At 41.3% G+C, this 18,857-nt stretch overlaps 1 protein-coding gene and 1 long non-coding RNA gene across 4 annotated transcripts in view; one reads left to right on the forward strand and one right to left on the reverse strand.

Moving 5' to 3' along the window:
• The window catches only part of YAF2 (YY1 associated factor 2), a 40,709-nt gene extending 26,663 nt beyond the window's left edge, over positions 1-14,046 (reverse strand). The window contains exons 1-2 of one of the 2 annotated variants that reach the window (XM_076331349.1): positions 13,847-14,046; positions 13,557-13,682 (exon numbers count right to left, since the gene is read on the reverse strand). In XM_076331349.1, the coding sequence (XP_076187464.1) occupies positions 13,557-13,682; positions 13,847-13,872 (152 nt within the window). In that variant the 5' untranslated portion in view covers positions 13,873-14,046. Of the gene's footprint in view, positions 1-13,556; positions 13,683-13,846 lie in introns of those variants that run through there. The other variant, XM_076331357.1, reaches the window with a different exon arrangement.
• Positions 14,047-14,307: 261 nt separating this feature from the next.
• On the forward strand, positions 14,308-18,241 carry LOC143157012 (uncharacterized). 2 transcript variants are annotated; one of them, XR_012994727.1, is made up of 2 exons: positions 14,308-14,387; positions 16,771-18,241. It is a non-coding gene; the product is annotated as an uncharacterized LOC143157012 (long non-coding RNA). The 2 variants fall into 2 exon arrangements; XR_012994726.1 differs by lacking the exon at positions 14,308-14,387 and adding an exon at positions 14,638-15,467.
• The last annotated feature ends 616 nt before the right edge of the window (positions 18,242-18,857 follow it).

Below are 18,857 nucleotides of genomic sequence, written 5' to 3' on the forward strand. Positions count from 1 at the left end.
TTTGAAGATCATTTTCCACTCACGTCTATCGTAAATATTAATGCCTCAAGAAGCTAATAGAAATTTGATATCCACAGTAATACTCTAATCTCCATTTTTCTAGTTCAGTCATTACTGAAATCTCAAGAAAAGCTTATCTTTGTATACTTTCTACTTAATCATCATATTCTTGCTAGTCCCTACTCAAATCTCCTTCACCACATGTCTTCATTTCTCTAAATACTAAGGTCCACATTCTCAAATACATCTTAACAAAGTAATTAGAGCAATCTCCAAAGCAAGTAGATGCATAAAGAGAGTCAGCTGGAAAGATGCATGATTTTACAGTAAACAGCTTTTTAAACAAACAGACAAAAAGAAGGATATGAAAAAGTGGTTTTAGATAGAAGATTTTCTAAGTGAAAGACTACTCCTGTAACACGTATTATTAGGAGAATATCTTCACTTAGGTATGAGTGTTTTGAGCAATTCTTACAGCATTTATTTCAGTAACTTTTACAGGGTACAGCTATAGTTAAATATTGTAGCAATATTATAGTATGATACACTTCCTGCATGTTTTCAAAAAGACATTAATTATGCAAAGTTCTAACTGTAACTTTGTAATAGAGCTTAGACAGGTTTTTACTCTGAAGATCACAGGACAGGTTACAACCAGCAGCTTTGGAATGTGACTTTTTCATGATGGACTGATGATGTAGATTTAGATGCCAGAAGGTCTAAATGACTCCAGATGAAATAAATATATATATATTTCAGAATTCAGTTTCTGTAACAAGTAATACAGTAATTTGAAGTAGAAGCTACTAAGAAGTAAATAAACCTTCCTCCCGTCAATTCTTTTTAATACAATTATATCCCTCATACACTGATAACGAGTTACTTTACAAATATCAAGTAATTAACATGTCCACTTCCTCGGGCATGTTTTCTCTCTTTTTCAGAAGTCTTTCTGCAAAACAGGTTACAACAACGCTAGTGATTTTTGCATCTATGCCCCTTCCAGTGTCTCTTTTCCCTCCCACTGTAACTGGCTTTAATTACAGCAAACGTAAGCAACTTCACCTAAACAGAGGGAAAAATTAAACGTATACACAGCTACCCCAGTCTTCCTTGTTTTGAGTTGACCTCTGCCTGCAAAGAGCTTAACTTCAAAGAGATTTTTTTTTTTTTTAAAAGTCTAGGAATCCATGAAAAATGTTGGAAAGCCGAGGCCTATATTTATACAGACATTGCAATGGTGTTGACAGCTTTAAATAAAATAAATGGAACCAAATTTAATTTAGCACCATAATCTTGTTATCATGGCTTACAAATGCATAGGTGAAGAATTTCCTAAGAGTCAAGAAATTGTTACTTAAGGTCTTTATAATATAGAAAGAAATCAATAGAACCGAGACACACATACATGCATTAAGTCATTGCAGTAACTGTCCTCATGTAATAATGCAGACAGTCAACAGTCAATTTGACACAGTGTATGGCAGAATCTTATTAAACTTCAAGCGAGAAGGCAAAAGTTTAAGTCCTACATTTTAGCCCATTCATTCCAGTTTATGCACAAATCCGTATCGTTAAGGTGTAAGTACGTGCAATCTGGCTGTACAGAAGCAAAGAAAAAAAATTCCCTATCTTTACACTATCAATTTCCCTATCTTTTTTACTGATCTTTCTTCATGCCTCAAGAAGACAATGAATTTTTCAAGTGCTAGTTTGACAGTAAACATTTAAAGCATGAGATTTTTTAAACTTCAACAGTGGAGGACTATTTTTGTCAAATGCAAAACACTCATTCCCAAATAATTAGAGAGAACTGTCACGTATTTCTACACACAAAATGCACAGCAGCTTTTAATATATCCTTCCACATATTTGCAGATTAGTAGCTACGTTTTGAGACTTTATTTTCTTCCATCAGGCAATTTTTCAACTAACTTATTTTATTTTTTCTAGATTTGATGCATAAGCAAAATTTACCTTTTTTTTTTTTAAATCACATTTATCTTTTAATGACTATCACACTACTCCACAAGCTCTTTGTGCAGCACCTTGTGCAACAAGAGCTTCTGGGTTCTGCCAAAATACCGAGGAAACAATATTCCAGAACAAAGGAAACTCCTTTTTCAACTTCACAAACATTTGTTCCATTACCACTGCTGATTTTTGTGATCAAGCGCAACCAGACCACAACTTACCTCCTAATACCAAAGAAAGAAAAAAAGAAAAAAAAAAAAAAGATTCATTTCTGCATAAGCACATCAGTGATATTATTTAAAGCAAATGGGAAATCATCAGGAATACTGTGTATACTAAGTAGTATTGCAAACACTGTGGCCAATTAGATCTTGCAAACTGTGGTCTACACAGAAGCTAGCAGTTCACATAATGATGCCACTCCTGATTTTTAGCAGTTGAAGTCACATTATGAAAAGCAAAAAATATTTCCTATTAACAGTTCTTGTCATGCAAGTACAATAGTTGCTAGCAATTAAATCACTAGCTGGAGAAGTAGTCTTTGGATTCTGACACAGATCAGCTCACCCTACCTCAGTCATCAGTACTCTATTAAGCTATTCATAGAATAAAAACTATCAGATTAAACTACGTTTAGCTTGCCATGTCACATGAATATGCTCGTGCTAATCACCACACAAAGCCATCCTGTGAGAAACTTGTCTTTATTTCTACATTGAAGCAGTTCATGATTAAATGTATCTTCAACATCGATAATTTACGTTGTTATCCAAAATTATTTTTTCTCATTACCATCACTTCTGTCATACCTTGGAGTGTTAACAGTACATTACACTGCCTCTGCAAATACTACAACTGAATAATTATGACAGTGCAAACAATGGAGCTAGTGGTCTGTACAGGAAAACGTAACATAGATCCATATGCATATTGCAGAGTAACAATGTGATTTCTACACATCCTACGTATATTCGAATTCTAACTTTCAGCCAGCTCTGATTTCCAGTGCTTTCATATTCCTAGCTGTTTTACAGCGTGAATCATTTACTTGGAATTCATCCATTCAGTGCATTTCTAGCAATTCTGTCTTTCAATAAAAGCCGATTCAATTAGAATAGACTTACAAGACCCATATGGTTTTATCAGTCACTGTATAAATGTGCAGAAAACTACCCCTTGAGGCAGTGTCCCTATTTAATCATTCCCTTAAAAGGAATGCCCTATTTTCCAGATGACATTTAACAGATGAGGCCAGCAAGTCTCCTGAAGACAACTAGTACACTGCACAACAGTCTGCCCTAAGAAATGTCCGTATCAGGACCTTTAGAAAGCCCAAATTCATCTTCATGGATAGTTTTTAAAGCAGCCGTCAAATGTTACTTTTCCAACAACCAGTTTTAAGGCTTCAACCTCTCACGCACTGTTGTTAGAAATTCTTCCCCATATACCACAAACTGTGGTCCACCAATGCTCAGCGTGACAGCTATATTGAAAACATCCTGTTTGAGAAACATATGGGTATCAACCAATTTGCGTTTCCTAGATGACAATGTGCTACACATGAGCAAGGGTCAGGAAGCTCAATTTCCTTAACAACATCCCCTGAGAAGGTAGTATTTGGGAGGCTGCAGAGAAGGCAGTGGTTACAGTCTTTTAGATCCCTAGATCCTTGGGATTCATGGGGAAGTGACCTCTCCCAACTTCCAATCCCAAAAAGGATTGGATCCTCCAGGCTGCTTCTCTGTCCCCTTCCTGTAGAAACTGTGATGCTTCTTGCACCTATGCAAAAAAACACACGCAAACATGAGGTTCATACTGATGCAGCAGCACAGTTACTGTGGCACAAAACAGGGTGAATACTTGGCACAGCTAGTTTTGTGACTAAACAGGAAGGAGCTTGCTTCTGACCTATCTTATTTGTTCTGCACTGCGGGTGTGATCTTCCCAGAAGGTTGCAGCATTCTAGAAACATCCTCCATTCAGAGACAGCCCCACAAAGATGTCCACCTTAAGTAGGGGAAAAGACTACATGCTTTCCGTAAAAAATCAAGTCTCCATAATGCTCTTCAGGAAAGATGTATCTTAATAGAAAGAGATGCCACGTAATCATCAGCCCTCATCTTTTCTTCTTCCCTTCTTATTCAATTACAGAACTTCTAGCTCATGACCCTAATCACAGAATTCAATGATATCTGTAAGAAACAACTTTCCTTTCACTGAATGTGTCACACCAACTTTTTTCAGCTTTTAGAGTTAGGAACTCTATTTTAAAAATAAATTTTAAAAACCCCACTCATTCACACACTTTTTTCTACCAAGCACTGTCATTTGAGCTGTGCAGTTCAGATAAAGTATATTCAAACATTATGGAAAAGTTTAAAGGTAAGTTCCAAACTTCCAGTAAGTTAGAATGGGAAAATTTTCAATTTTCATTTCCTCTACCCCCCCAACTCCTAAGAAAACAAGAAAAAACTTGTAGCAGATGTCAAGGTTTTATCTTGTAGTCTTCAATCTGACTTCTGATGGAAAGTTTGCCAGCCAAAAGCCTACCAACAACATTCTGCAGCTGAACTCTCCAAGTTCAAGCCTGCTCTACATCAACGTACCACATACCAGTGGAATGCACTTCAGAGAGAACAGACAATCCTCAGGATCTCTCTGTCCTACTTAAACCAGGATAAGCTACTGCACGAAAGCATAAAAAATGAACACTTAATATTTTGTTCCACTAGCCTACTTTGAAAGTATTTTGTAGCTGACTGTATCAGCCAACAAGACAAGACATCATTTGATACTGTGAGAAAATTTTCTGCAAAGCATACTGTCCTAACCTGACTTTCAAGATGAAAAGTACAGACACTTGTATCAAGTTTTAAACAGGTACAGGCACAGTGGGCTGTCACAACGGTAAAGGAAAAATTGTTACACAAAGTCATGGGGCAGAAAATGCAATTTCTCATTACTCTACAGGCAATACAAGAGCTTTCTTCTTACCAGCTAGACTTCTATTCTAACATACTTAATCTTATTGTAGGTGTTCATTCAAATCCCAGTAGCTTTTAGACCAGGACAGCTAATCATTTTCCCTAGAAAAGACGCAGTGAATAAAAATACCACTGGTGGCACTAAAAACAAAGATAACATTTCCACTAAAAAAAAAAAGCTAAACACATCGAAACACGCACTACTTATGCCTCAAGGAAAGTAATTAATCATGAAAATAGAAAGAAAGAAGTATATCCATTATCAAACATGGAGAGAAAGCGAATACCAGATGGCATAAAGGCTTCTTTGCTTCAGCCTCCACACAAAAGTTTAATTCCATATAACCAAATTAAACAAGGGGATACAAGTTCAAGTTAGAATAACAGACTGGGCTACTGAATGTTATATACGGCAGTCAACAGCATCTAGTGAAATTCACCCTCGGAAACATATTGTTTAGAACTACAGGAAGATGGAAGAAGTCATCAAGTACTGCAGAAGAGAAAAAGAAAAAAAAGAAAAGTAAAAGAGAAATCACAAGACGGGTAAACAAAAATACAGGAAGTAGTAGATGACTCAGCCTAACTCAAATTTCAGAAAGATACTAGAACGAGATTATAACAATTGGGAGCATTAAAGGATAAAGCCAATTGGCTTGACACAGTCTAGTTTCTCTCTTTAATGGACTAACTGTCCTAGTGACTAGGAGAAAAGCAATACACGTCCCAAGTCTTGACTTGCAACACAATCAAAAATACATTCTCCTACTCAAGCTAGACTACGATTGGGACAAAGTTGTGCAGAATGAAGTTCAAAATTAGGGTTGGTTGGTTGGTTTGTTTTTAATAGTTCTCAACCACCAGCTGTAGATGTAGGATAGCATTTATAGTGAGGTTCTACAGGTATACTATTTAATATTCTTAGTCATGCTTTGGACAAAGGAATAAGGAATAGAACAAACAAACAGCACCAGGCTGAAAGGTGGCGAGGACTACCTGCCAAGACCATCCTGAGTTAAGATAACTCAAAAATCAAAACGATGAAATCCAAGAAAGACAGCGTAAAGCACCACAGGCCCCACAATTGCATAAAAAAAGCCCTACTTAAGTAACGATGGCACACAAAAGGACACCAGACTGTACTGGATCAAGTAGATCGCAAGGCACGGAGAAGCCAACATCCTGATACTATTGCACAAAAGGAAAATCCTCATTCAGGGAAGAACCACCATCAGACATCATAATTTAGCAGGACTCTAGAAAGGCACAGTCCCATTAAACCTTACACTAGAAATGACTCAGCTGAAGGTATGTCCTCATTCTGGGCTACTACTGTAAGAAACAGTTGTGTCAACTGAAGAGTCAAGAATGAAGAATCATGATATAAGCTGAAGAAAACTGTCACCTATAAGAAAGGGATGATGAAATTTTGTTTCTGTAAGAAAGACTTAGAGAGAGAAAATGGATGAACGTGGAAACCATAACCCAATAACCAAAGAACTACAAATATAGTGGGTAATTCACCGGGGATAGGGGAAGTATAAATCAACTTATCTTACTGAACAGAAAGGTTAGATATCTGGAAAAACATCAAGGGTAAAAAGCACTATAAATAAGCTGTCTAAAGGGGTTACAGTCTCCTTCACTGGAGAGATGTTAGAACAAGGATTGTGGTAGAAGTTGCCCAGGTTTACTGATCCTCTTTCAACATGGGAGAGGGTCTAACTCACTGGAAGACCTTTTCCATCCCGAGTTCCTAGGGCAACATGGATAAGCCAAATGAGACATGTTAGCATTCTTAGAACCATCCCTATAATGAACCCGAATGTATTCAAAGCTTTTATTACTTTAGTAACTGTGGAAAACAAATGCTAATCTATTTTGCTTGGCTTTGGTACAATTCAGCTGAACAAGCCATTCTTAACTGGCAGAACCTACCTCTGACCTTGCAGTGCCCATTAACAAAGTTGGCCTTTTAGAGAGCGTATCTCCTAAATCCACAATCAGATCTGAGATCTCAGAAACAGAGGGCTAAGAAGTTTTTCTTCCTGTTCAGCAGCTCTGACATCATTAGTTATCATAGGAGGGGAAGAGAGAAAGTTTACAGAAAGCGATAGGTTTCTTTCTGCTCCGTGTTTGTTTCTTCAATTACATAAGGTATATACACACAGAAGGCCAAGTCACGACAACAGCTACCTAAATTTCTGACTGCTGATATAACTACTATTTTCAGTATGATGCAAAAAGAAACAACTAAACTAAGGTTAAATCAACTATCAAAGTTGGATCAAACAGGCCCTACCGGGTCTTAGCCCAATATCAAATGAAACACTGTTTGTTTTGTTCTGGGGAGATTACATTAAAAAAGGGAAGAAAAGAAAGAACGAAAAAAAAAAAAGGCCAAGCTATAACAGACATCAGGAAAGAGTTACAGAAAAAAAAAACAAACAAACATCAAACCAAAAATACCAAGCTCATGCTTAAAAAAAAAAAGAGCACATTTTTTCATGAGCTGTTTAGAGTAATGGATTAAAATATCTGTCAGGTTCAAAACTACAAAGATTTAACATCAGAATTAACCTTAAAAAAAAACCCAAACCCGAACACAAAACCAACTACTTATGTAGTCTTTCTAAAATACAAGCTTTATCTTCTTTGGATTGGCTGCCCATTGCATTCTGTATTGCCCATAGAAGCTATGCCTATCTACAGCATCTAACAGAGGCATCCCAATCAATAAAAATTACTTCATTGTTTTATATGGAAGAACAAAACCTCATTCACGTTGATGTGTGCAAAATTCTTAAGTTTCATTATATTTTTCAGGGAAAATAATTCCTAAATAAATTCCTAAATAATTCCAAAGGTTACTTTTAAAAACTCTTTTTAAAAATAAGACTGGAAGTCCAGAATGACTAGATTACCTGATGGCTACCTACAGAGCAAAAGAGAACTATTTATTCATGCTCCTCTTGATAATTTAATATTTAAGCTAAAACATAAAACTTGTAATACAGAGCTTAGTAAAGTATGGATTATATATGACTTTTCCACTCACTTCATTCCTGCAAATATTCCCTTCTCAAACTACCCACAAGTAACGAACAGCTCTTCAGTCTGTTAAGCTTGATTCAGTCATGTATTTGTAAAATCAGCATGACAGGCAGTTCTTCCTCCTTTTCTCCTTCACAACCTTCCCCCTGACACACGCATGCGCGCACACAGAGGCTGCATACTGGAAAGCAGAAGAGAGAGTCCTTAACAAGCTGTTGTAAAACAGACATGTTAAACCAGACATACAAGGTAAGTACCAACTCTCTGTCCTGAGCAGTACTGCATTTCAACAGAAATACAAATACCAGATTTGGTTAAATGTAACTGATTTGTGCTTATAAACATCCAGATGGTACATGACTAAACAAATTGCACATATTTTCTGAAGAAAAATGACCTTGATATCCAAGTTAAAAAATTAAACATTTTATTTATGCTTCTCAAAGCATAAAACAAACTCATGACAGCCTCAAGTAGAGACCTGTATCTCATATTTAGGAAATTGTCAGACATGCTTATAAAATACATGCACATATTGAATGGCCACGCTCTCGGGCATAATCAAGGAGCACAGACCAAATATCATGCAAACATACAAAGATGGCATCCCAGTTCCTTACACCTCAGACTCTTCTGTCTGGTATGATTTAAAGTTGGCTTTTCATACCTTAGGCTGGGAGAAAAGGTACAATTCAGTAATGGAGATGAATAAAGCATAGGACACAGAAGCCATGCCCCCGTTCAGCTGGTTATATATGTCTCTACTTCAGCAGTACAGAATGTTGAGGTATACATCCCAAATCCACAGAAATTCATCCTGACTTGAGATTACTTTCTCATTCTACAAATTTCAGGAGCTATTTTATGTAAATGATATAGCAGCTTGCCCAACATGTGTATCAGAGAGGAATATGTAAAAAAACCCACAAAAACCCCACAACTTCAGAGAAGTCACTGGTACTTGTTTTATCTCCTTATTCTCCCTCCTTCTTTCCCCCTGCCAAAAGAAAAATACTTTGGGCTTGAATAGTGTGCACCAAGTCTCATAGATTCACAGGTAAGATTAAGTTTTTACTGAATTCAAAGCACGCAATAAAAGTAGTTCTAAAAAATAAAATGAAATACAACCATAACAAGCATAAAGCAGTTAAATATTTGTACAGCAATCCTTCTCCTATTATTAGCTAAGAGAATACTATTAGTGAAAATATCCTTTGAAATTCTGCCCTTTTTCCTAATTTAAAAATAACAGAATGCTATCGACTCTGGAAAGGGGAAATTGATCACGTATCCCTGCCCCCCTTTTTTTCCTTTATTTACACAGCACAGTATCATGCCAAGCATTTCAAAGTTTAAAAAGCCAGATTTGCAGTTCCTCCTGTAGCTCCCACTACACTCCCCTGGATGCTCATCCTTCACACTGAATGGAGAAGCGGTTTGTCACAGCATGGAAAAAAGAATGGGATCCCACAACTACAGACCAGACCACAATACTCATGCATGAAAAACACATTAAGAAAAGCAAAGTGACAGGTAATTTTAGATCTGGATGCTGTCACTAACAGAATAACAAGAGCGTTAATATGATCTGAGGAAGATGGAGCAGAGAAGTGATGGAGCAGTAACGCAGGCTCCTAGAAGGCAGAAGAGAGTAGCAAACGTACATCCCTTTAGAGAGAATGCTAGTCCTCTTGCGTACTTCTTCCCAGCAACACTGGAACTCTGAATCTTCAGCTTTACAAAGCTTCTAAATTACAATGACTAACCATGTTAGCTGGCAAGAAAAAAAAAAAACCAAACCAAAAACCAAACACCTACTGAAGGACAGACAGACTGAGAGCAAATACTTGCTGCAGTAAGGTCTATCCAAGGATCCAGCCCAATTCTTGAAGGTCAACCAGTACTGGTGTACTCCTGATTGGTGGCACTCCTGGTGCCATGAAGAGCAGAAGGAAAGAAAGAAAAGAAATGGTAGTGTGCCCATGGAGGCAACTTTCTTTTGGCAAATCAGTAATCATGAGAGTCAGACCAAGTTCAGCAACCCCACTATACCCTCCCCAGGAGCCAAACAATTCCCTTCCGGGTTTTCAGCGTATCATCATTGCCACTGTTGCTTTTACAGTGATGCCGGTCTGGGCTTTTCCAGCGTTCTAGCCATTACTTTACTTTTCTGTACAACACGAGCGACAGAGGGGGAATGATGATTTTCAAGTGTTTATGTCTCAGCAAAACTTAAACAATTTCATGGGGCAAGGAAATCAAACCACTTATTTAGCCTAAGGACTCTTCCTCTTGCCAAACTTCAATGGCTTTTGCAAACAATAGAGCTTCTCAAAGAGATCATACAAATTCTTTATAATGGAAACTATTAGGCAACCTAAATATAGAGTTCATTACCAGTTCCCTCTATAACACAGTACGTTAGGGTTCTATTCAGCATTCCTTACTCATGCTTCTAACACACTTCAGCAGGAGATTTGTCCAAGTAAGGAATGATTATTACAGCCCTAGGTTCCTTACATTTATACAACATCTTTCATCTAGAAAGATTTCAAAATGTTTTAAAGGTCACATACAGAAAATTACTATATTCAGTACAGTCTCCTATCAAGAGGAACATAGTAATTTCTCAGTAGCCAAGCAACAATACAGAACAATTTAGGTTAGAAAGTAAATAAGAAAGCCATGTCTACAGGGAGAATTTAGATCCTCAGTGACGTTACCAAATTAAAGTCTAGCAACGGTTCTACAGTAAAAGGTACAGGGATTTCCAACTGGCAGATAAGATCTTAGTTTTACATCTGACTCACGGCACATGTAACTGGCACCATGCTGGGGTACCCCTTCAGTACTAATCCAAAGAAAAGAGTGCCACCTTGGGAATCAGTTACACCACTTCCTGCAGCATCCAGGATTTCTCTTGGACATCTCCCATCCAAGCACAGCCCAGTTTAACCATTCAAGGTGATACTGCCATGGACAACGTTAATTTAACTCCATGATCCAATCTGCTTTGAAAATTCAGTCTAGAAGTATATTAAAATATAATCAAGAAGTCATAAGAGTTATTTCCACTAATCTTAACAATTCCACCAGTTGTTAAAGATCATAATCCGTGTCTAGCCTCTGGCATAAAAGATAATTCTTTCAGAGAGAAGAAATTATTCAACAGTGACAACACCCACAAACCCTACCCTGCACCAGAAAATATTTCTGTAAAGTTAATTGTACATGATTACTATAAAAAAATGCAACTGTTTTAATCAACTTTGCACCTAATTTCCAGTGGCCTTCAAAACCACTGAACTTGACTATGATTGCCTGTTTTTCCATCTGCAAATCTGGTCGCATTTAGTGAATTTTAACATGCAGAAGCAGACATTAAAGCGTCCACCACAAAGAAACAGATTTCTCTGAAATAAGAAAACAGTGCTTTACAGTGTCTTATAGACAAAGCTCTCATCAGTAAAAAAATGCAGTGGAAATTTTTAAGCACACCAAGAACCATGCTGAGGCATCAACTCAATCTAACATTAAGCTTCAAAATGGAAGACTTAAAAATAAATAAATAAATAAATAATGCATTCACAGTGTCATCAAAACACCGTAGTATTGTTATGTTGTATAGGCAGCACCAGCAAATGTTTTAACAAGGCCCCAATTTGGTCTCTTAGACTCAAGCTCCTTAAAAAAAAAAAAAAAAAAAAAAATCCACCCAAACGGCCTTTTGTGTCTCTCTGGCACCCTAATGATTCTCTCCATAGACACAAAGGTCTACTTACTAGCTCAAATCTAATTTCAGAATTGGGGCCTAAAACCTCAACCTGTATTTATCTCATGCAATGTGTAAATCCTGGACTTTGCAAACACGTGAAAACGCAACCCATTTAAACCTTATGGGAAAAAGAAACCCATAAACCTACTCAGCTACACATTGTTTCAGAGTTTAAGCAGAGAAACAAAAATCAATGTATCAAGAAAGCTCTGCATACCAGATCACTGTGGGGGAGAAAGTAGAAACAAACAAAAAACCAAACAACAATAAAAGACATTTTGTTGCTAAAATATTAAAAAATTATGAAATATTCAAGCAGGGAAAAAAGAAGGCAATGATAATACTGGCTTCTCAGGACTGTTTATTTTTTCCACGCTCTTTTTTGTTTTTTTTTGTTTAAGTTTTAGTGCTTTTATCCAACTGAGTTTCCAATGCAACAAAACATAATTTTAAACTGACTTTGCCTATCACACTGACTGTAGGTTAAAGAGGCTTCATTTGTGCTGTTTTAAAGATTTTGCATTCATTAATTCAGCAGTATTATTTTGCTGAATATTACCGATCTGTACACATCTGTGATATAAACACAATGCCATTGTTATAACTCAAAACCACACTATAGGTGATAGATGCAATTCTTCTCAGCGCGTTTACCTCACTGATTTCCTTGGTTTAAAAAGAAAAAAAAAATTAAAAAAATCAACTAGTATTCAAAACTGAAGTTATGAGAAGTCCTTTCAACATTCATTCTGGTTTTCAGAAGTCTAGGAAATCAACTCTAGAAATAAAGGTGAATCTTTTTTGTCAAGTAATTGGACCCAACCTTGCACTTACAATTTCAAACATGCAACATTTGTTGCAAGTCATATTCAGCACTGCTTTGAACGATATCTAGAACGTAATTGCTGCTTTCGATAGGATGGCAACTTTTATTGCCACTTAAACTTCTCTTGCTGACGGGATTCACCCATAGGTATGATAACCGTAACAAAGGATTCTTTAGCAATGCTCCCTTCAGTTAGCATGCAACGGCTACAAGTGCACTCCTGTCGGTTTTATAAAAAAACTTCCATTCCCCAAGCATGCACGTTTAGGCCACAATACTGAAAAACACCGGCAGACACTGGAACCAGGTAATCCACCGCAAGCTTTGACGGGTTCACAGAGACAAAGTCCTCCTGGGAAGTCACGGATACGCAGGGTGGCACCTCCATACGATGCAATTCAGCTAATCAACAATTCCTCCCTAAACAGCGGAGCGTTATTATCCACCCCTACAGCCCCGGAAACCTGCACGGTGATGCTCTGTGATGAAAAGCGAATTAAAAAGATAATAATAATAACAAAAAAAAAAAGGGGGGGGGGGGAGTATTTATGAGGCAAAGTTAAACTCATAGAAAAAACGAGTTTAAAAGAAAAAAAGAAAAAAGCACTAAAGGGTGAGTGCCTTAGCAGGCCCAGCCCGGGGACGGCTCTTCTTCGTGCCAGGGGCACGGCCGCTCCGGGCTCAGGCTGCGCAGGCAATTCTGCCCTTCCTGGTATTAATTATTTCTGTTTCCACACACGCCGGCGCACCGCTCCTCGGCATAGGTCACGTTTACCGGGGAGCCTCGGGCCGGGGGGGATCCCCCGGCCCGAGGCTCCCCGGTAAACGTGACCCGATTCCTGTCACAGCCGCCCTCCCTCACACCCCGGGGCGGCGGGAGGTCGCCCAACGGCTCCCCCCCCCCCCGCCCTCGCTTCCCCCTCAGCCGCCGCCGGCGACCCACCGTGTGGAGGTGCCCTTCCTCACGTCGCACATCATGCACTTGAAGGCCTCGGCGCTGTTGCGGAAGGTGCAGACGCTGCAGTCCCAGTAGCCCTCGTCCGAGGAGGGTTTCGGCTGCCGCTTCGGCCTGCGGAGACACACGCGCGCCAGGGGCAACACCGGGCGCGTCGCCCTCACGCCGCCGCCTCCCCCCCAGGGGCGCCCCGCCGGCCGCCATCGCCGCCGGCTCCGCGCACCCGGCCGCCGCGGAGAGGGCCCGAGGAAAGGAGGCGCCGCCGCCGCTGCCCCTACCTGGTCGGGCTCTTCTTGTCTCCCATGCCGGCTCCAGACGCGTCCCCGGCCCGGCCCCGGCGCGGCCCTTTGTGTGTTTGTCAATAAGGAGGAGCGCGGGGGGTCTCTCGGCTCTAACGGGGACCCGGGGAGGAGGAGCCGCCGCCGCAACCTCCAGCTGTCGGGGAAACTCCTGCCGCCGCCGCTGCCCCCTCCCCCCTCACGTGTCCCCCCGCCGCCAACCAGCGGCCGCCCGCAGGCCGCGGCGCCCGGCGGGCCGCGCACGGCGGCAGGTTCGCAACCGCCGGCGGCTCGGGCGCTGCGAGCCGGGCGGCGGCGGGGCCGGGGCGCCGCGGGGGCTGCTGGGGGCGGCGGGAGGGGAGGGGAAGGGCGGGGGGAGCCGCGGCGTGGCGGCGGGCCCGGCGCTGAGGGGGGCGGCGCCGAGGGGCGGCCCCGGCGGCGGTTGGCGTGCGGGCGCCCCGCGGCCATTGTCCCGCCGGGGAGCGGGGACGGGCCGCCCCGGGGGGCATGGCGGCGTTCCGCCCGCCGCGGCGGCGTCGGGGTAGGCCGGGCGGCCTGAGGGGCCGGGGGGCGGGGGTAGCGCGGGGCCCGGTGGGGAGGAGCTGCCCCGCGGCTCCCCGCCCGGGCGGAGCCGGCGGCCCGGTACCGTCTCGGAGGCCGCGACCAAGGCAGGCCGCGGGGAGCCGGCGGCCCCGCTGCGCAGCCCTCAGCCGGAGCGGCCCGGGCGGTGGGGGCCGGGGGGCCCGCCGGGCGGCGAGCGTAGAGCCGCGGAACCGGCGGAGGGGCTGTCCCCGGCGGGGAGGCGTGAGGCGATGCTGGGCAAAACGGGCTGACCGGGAGTGCGAGCGCTTTAAACTGGCCTGCACGGCTCTCCGCTGGACAACTGCTTTTCTGTTCCCACCCGGTATTGCTTGCAATAGCGTCTAGGTTGCCTGTTCTCCTTCCCAAAGAAATTGCTCCAGGCCGTGCTTTACAGTAAGAAAGAAACGGGGGAAAAAACTAAACACGAGGTTGTGCTTAGAAACCTTGGTCTAAAGCAGCCTGCTAGCCTGGGGCGGGCGGAGAACGTGAGGGGTACCGATACAAAACCAGGAGAGAGCGGTGTTACCTAGTACCCGTGTGCAGCACAGTGCTTTTGCACTTAAAAAGCTTACAAGTACAACGTGGTTCACATGCAGCGTTAGCAACGTTAAACAGAACAGTGGTGTTTATTACCTGTATTATCTTAGTGCACAGGAGCCCCAGTCACAGGCTAGGATGCCATTTTGCAAGATGCTGTACAAACAGAACAAAGAGCACATGTCCTAAGTACGTAACAAAAGACGGCAGTTAGACGCAGGTAGATGGCAGAGTGCAAGCAGACAATGAAGTGCTATTGGTCAGCATGGTAGTGGTCAAAGCTATTTTTGCCGCATTGTCTTTGTCAAGAAACGACGGATTTCGAGAACAAAGTATACCCGAGGGGATCTTTACCCAAGTGTATGAAAAAACATAATTGAAGATGTAGACTTATTTGAAAATTAAGCAAGTGGATAATGGAGAAACTTTCTGATTCTGAAGGCAAAGTTGTCAAAAAGAATTTCAGCTGGAAATACTGGGGTATGCCGAAGAAAAGGAAAATGTAGGTGAAGTGCTTGATGTTGTCTCAGGGAAGCAATGAAAGACCCATTAGTTGGGACATCCCATTTATGTAAAAGTACTAATACTTTTAAAAGATTCACAGTTTTCTGCGTCTCTCTAGCAATCCTGTACACCAGCAACTTGAAGGCTGTGTAGTATTTCCTACTTGTGGTTGGCCATTTATCCTAATTTCCTTCTGCATTCACATCTTGCTTCCAGTATTGTAATTTTCCCTGCCTTCTGGGGTTTTTTTTCCGTATTTGCCTTGCCTTTTCCTTTCTTCCTCTATTGCAATTTCTTTCTTCTCTTTTTATGCTTCTCATAGAGCCTTCTGTAAATTATGAATAAAATGTATGAATCACACATCTGAGGATGTGCTGTCTGTGCTGACCCAGACAGCTGGCCTGGGTTCGTTTGTATTGAGTTAGACATCTACATGAACTAGGTGCCCAGACCCAACCCCCAGCAGGGAGAAACAAGCTCCTGCTGAAGGTGATTGATCTGATGCTAAGACAGGCATACGATTTTTCTCATCTATGGGGACCATTTCTCTCCATTGACTATAAGGAGAGCTTTGCACCAGTAGTCCAGAACCGGACACCTACCCTTTTAAAGTTACAGAATTATATGAGGTGACTCACCTGTGCTTGAACCTCATGCTACGTAGAAATCTCTAGGCAGGAAGCAGTGGAGAAACCTGTCTCCTTGTGCCCTTTTCCACAGTGCACTCCCGCTACTGTATAAACAAACATATTCTTTCCCCACTTTCAGAAAGCAATTATTTTGAAACGACCTCTTTCTCTTGACCTTTCCTCTGTTGCAGCCTACTTTTTCCATACCAATTGTGAGAAACAAAACAGAACTTCCACTGATGGTTACAAAATGCTGGGATATATTGTAATCCCGCAGGAACCATTCTTGGAGAGAACCATTTCTAATCAGCAGGGGGAATCGCAACTGCCAGCCACAAATGTTATCCCTAACAGCCAAGTAATCTTTCTGGTTGTCGTGTTCCAGACCTTCTGCTGCATGGCCATCACCCAAACCACTGTGCTTAAAGATCGCAATGTTTTCCCAGCAGTGTTGGGCCTGTTTCCCACTGAACTCCCAAATAATCCTTATTTTGGGAACTGAAAGGTGATTCAGATGGTGCATTCAAAAGTTCAAGCGGATGGTCATGGTGCCCTCCATGTGGTGCCGCCTGTGGTGCCCATGGGTCTGTGCAAGGATGGGTCTCATTCTTGAGTAACACTGAAGGGGCAAGAAAGGCCATTTTCCTCACACCTTGTTCTGTCCTCAAACAGGAGCACAAGAGAAGGCCAGTGAAAGCACCGAGCTGTCCCATGTCATCTCTGCAACTGAAACAGTGGTGGTTTGTCACAGGACCGAGGGCAAGGAGCATGCAGTGTTCAGTTCACAAGAGGCGATGAAGAAAACCAGACAAAGCAACTCCAACCAAATCCTGAAGTTCATCCAGTAAAAGGACGTTACCCCAGGATGGACAAAAATGTACCACATCGCTGACAAGTCTGGGTGAGAGTACCCGTGTTCCTCAGAGAACTGTATTTCTTTCTTCTCTGAAAAGTACTGACTTTTGTCCATTTATGGAATCATGTTTCATTTCTGAAATAGACTGTTTGAGCCAATGATTCCATTTTCAGGAAAGCATCTTTTAGCAGCAGTGCAGGAGAGCACATGGAAGGGGTGAGCGTAATAGTCAAACGCTTAATCAAGAGATTTAGGAGGACTTTGCTACAAACTGACAAAGTTGGGACTTCTGTAGCCAGACATTTTGTCATCCAGTGATACCCATGTGAACCCAGAAAACTCATCTGTCTTCTGCTGAATATTTGTATGCCACGTGACCTAGATAGTTTGAATGACAAAATTGATGGCGTCAGTATTAGCAGTCCTTAAAAAAATATGTCAGGGGAAGAAAGGGGATGAATGAACCTTCATTTTGAATTTCTTTAGCTTTAAGTTTGATTTCATCTAGAAGTACCGTAGTTCCGGAATAGTTATTTGCACCCTATTTTAATTCAGCTGAGCTAAAGTAAACACATCTTTAAGATAGAAGGGATGGGCAATATATTTGTCTCTCTGTACATCAGGCATTCACTCTCTAGCTAGTGTTTGGTCTCTTACTATCTTAAAATTGACTTTTTTATAGCATTGTACTAGGGAAGTGCTCGCGGTATGATTATGATATTGAATATGATATTATGCTGATAGCTTTGTGGAAGTTAAAGATCTAATAATATTTTCAACATCTTATGGTATAAATGTTCTGGCATGCATGACTTGTCAGTTAAAAGTTTATTCGTATTAAAGAGGATGTGAAAGGGGGTGGTAGCAATTTCTAAGTATCTTTTTGTGTGAAAATTCTTGCTGCAGAGAAAATTACAGTTGTTCCTGAAGAAAGTGTTCACATATGAGGTTATTTAAGAATAGGTTGTTGCTGTGTAAATCCATATGAAGACTTGCCATTTAGTCAATACTTGAACCATTGTTGCGCACATCAAACCTATGCCACTTGCTGCATTACCAGCAGCTTAGGCAATCAAGTAATCACTTCATCACTGCTTGAATTTAAAAAACTCTCCACAAAGACAATTATCATCGTATTGTACATAAACCACCTTTTAATCCCTATTTATAAAAAGGAAAACTACATAAGTATAAAATTGCACTGGAACAAATGCACGTTATTCCAGCACGGTATATCTGTTTTGCTTGGGTTGCACTGATACAATAAAATCAACACAATTAAATCAATTCATGGGAATTTGTCTGGTGAGTTTTTTTAACATGCTTGGTATGATGAGGCCTGAATCCTGTCTGGGCTTCCATAAAGACAGTAGGATTGGTGACGGGGAGAACTGCCCCTCCAGCGTGTGTTTGCTCAGCCTTGGGGTAAGCCCAAGCTGTCAAAAAAGTATCAGTGGCTCCTGGCGGTCCACACTTCTCTTATTAGCGTGTGGAGGCAGGAGAGTGAAATTCTGCTTTAGAAAGGCTGGGGCAGAGAGGGACCACATCTAGAGTACGTCATAACATCAGAGAGCCTAAAACATGTGGTAAGTAAGTCCAGGAGTCTTTCTAGGACCATAATTTGACAATTTGGCTCCAAACACAAGACAAAGAGTATCGTACACAGAACACTCGCAGATAATAGTGCGGCAGCAGTATATAGTTGTCTGTGTAGATGATCATTAGATCAAGAAAAAATTGACCATAATGGTTATTTTTTATGTTTGCCCTCTGTGTACTGGAATGAAATTATCAAACCACTTAATTTCAGGTGCTTGTTAATTATCAAATAATTATTTCCGTTACTACCTACTTCTCATTTACTCTACTGATTTGGCCCCAGCCTTTATCTTTGCAGGTTTTG

The sequence above is a fragment of the Aptenodytes patagonicus genome, chromosome 1 (assembly GCF_965638725.1).
Source record: "Aptenodytes patagonicus chromosome 1, bAptPat1.pri.cur, whole genome shotgun sequence".
NCBI classification, from domain to species: Eukaryota; Metazoa; Chordata; class Aves; order Sphenisciformes; family Spheniscidae; genus Aptenodytes; species Aptenodytes patagonicus.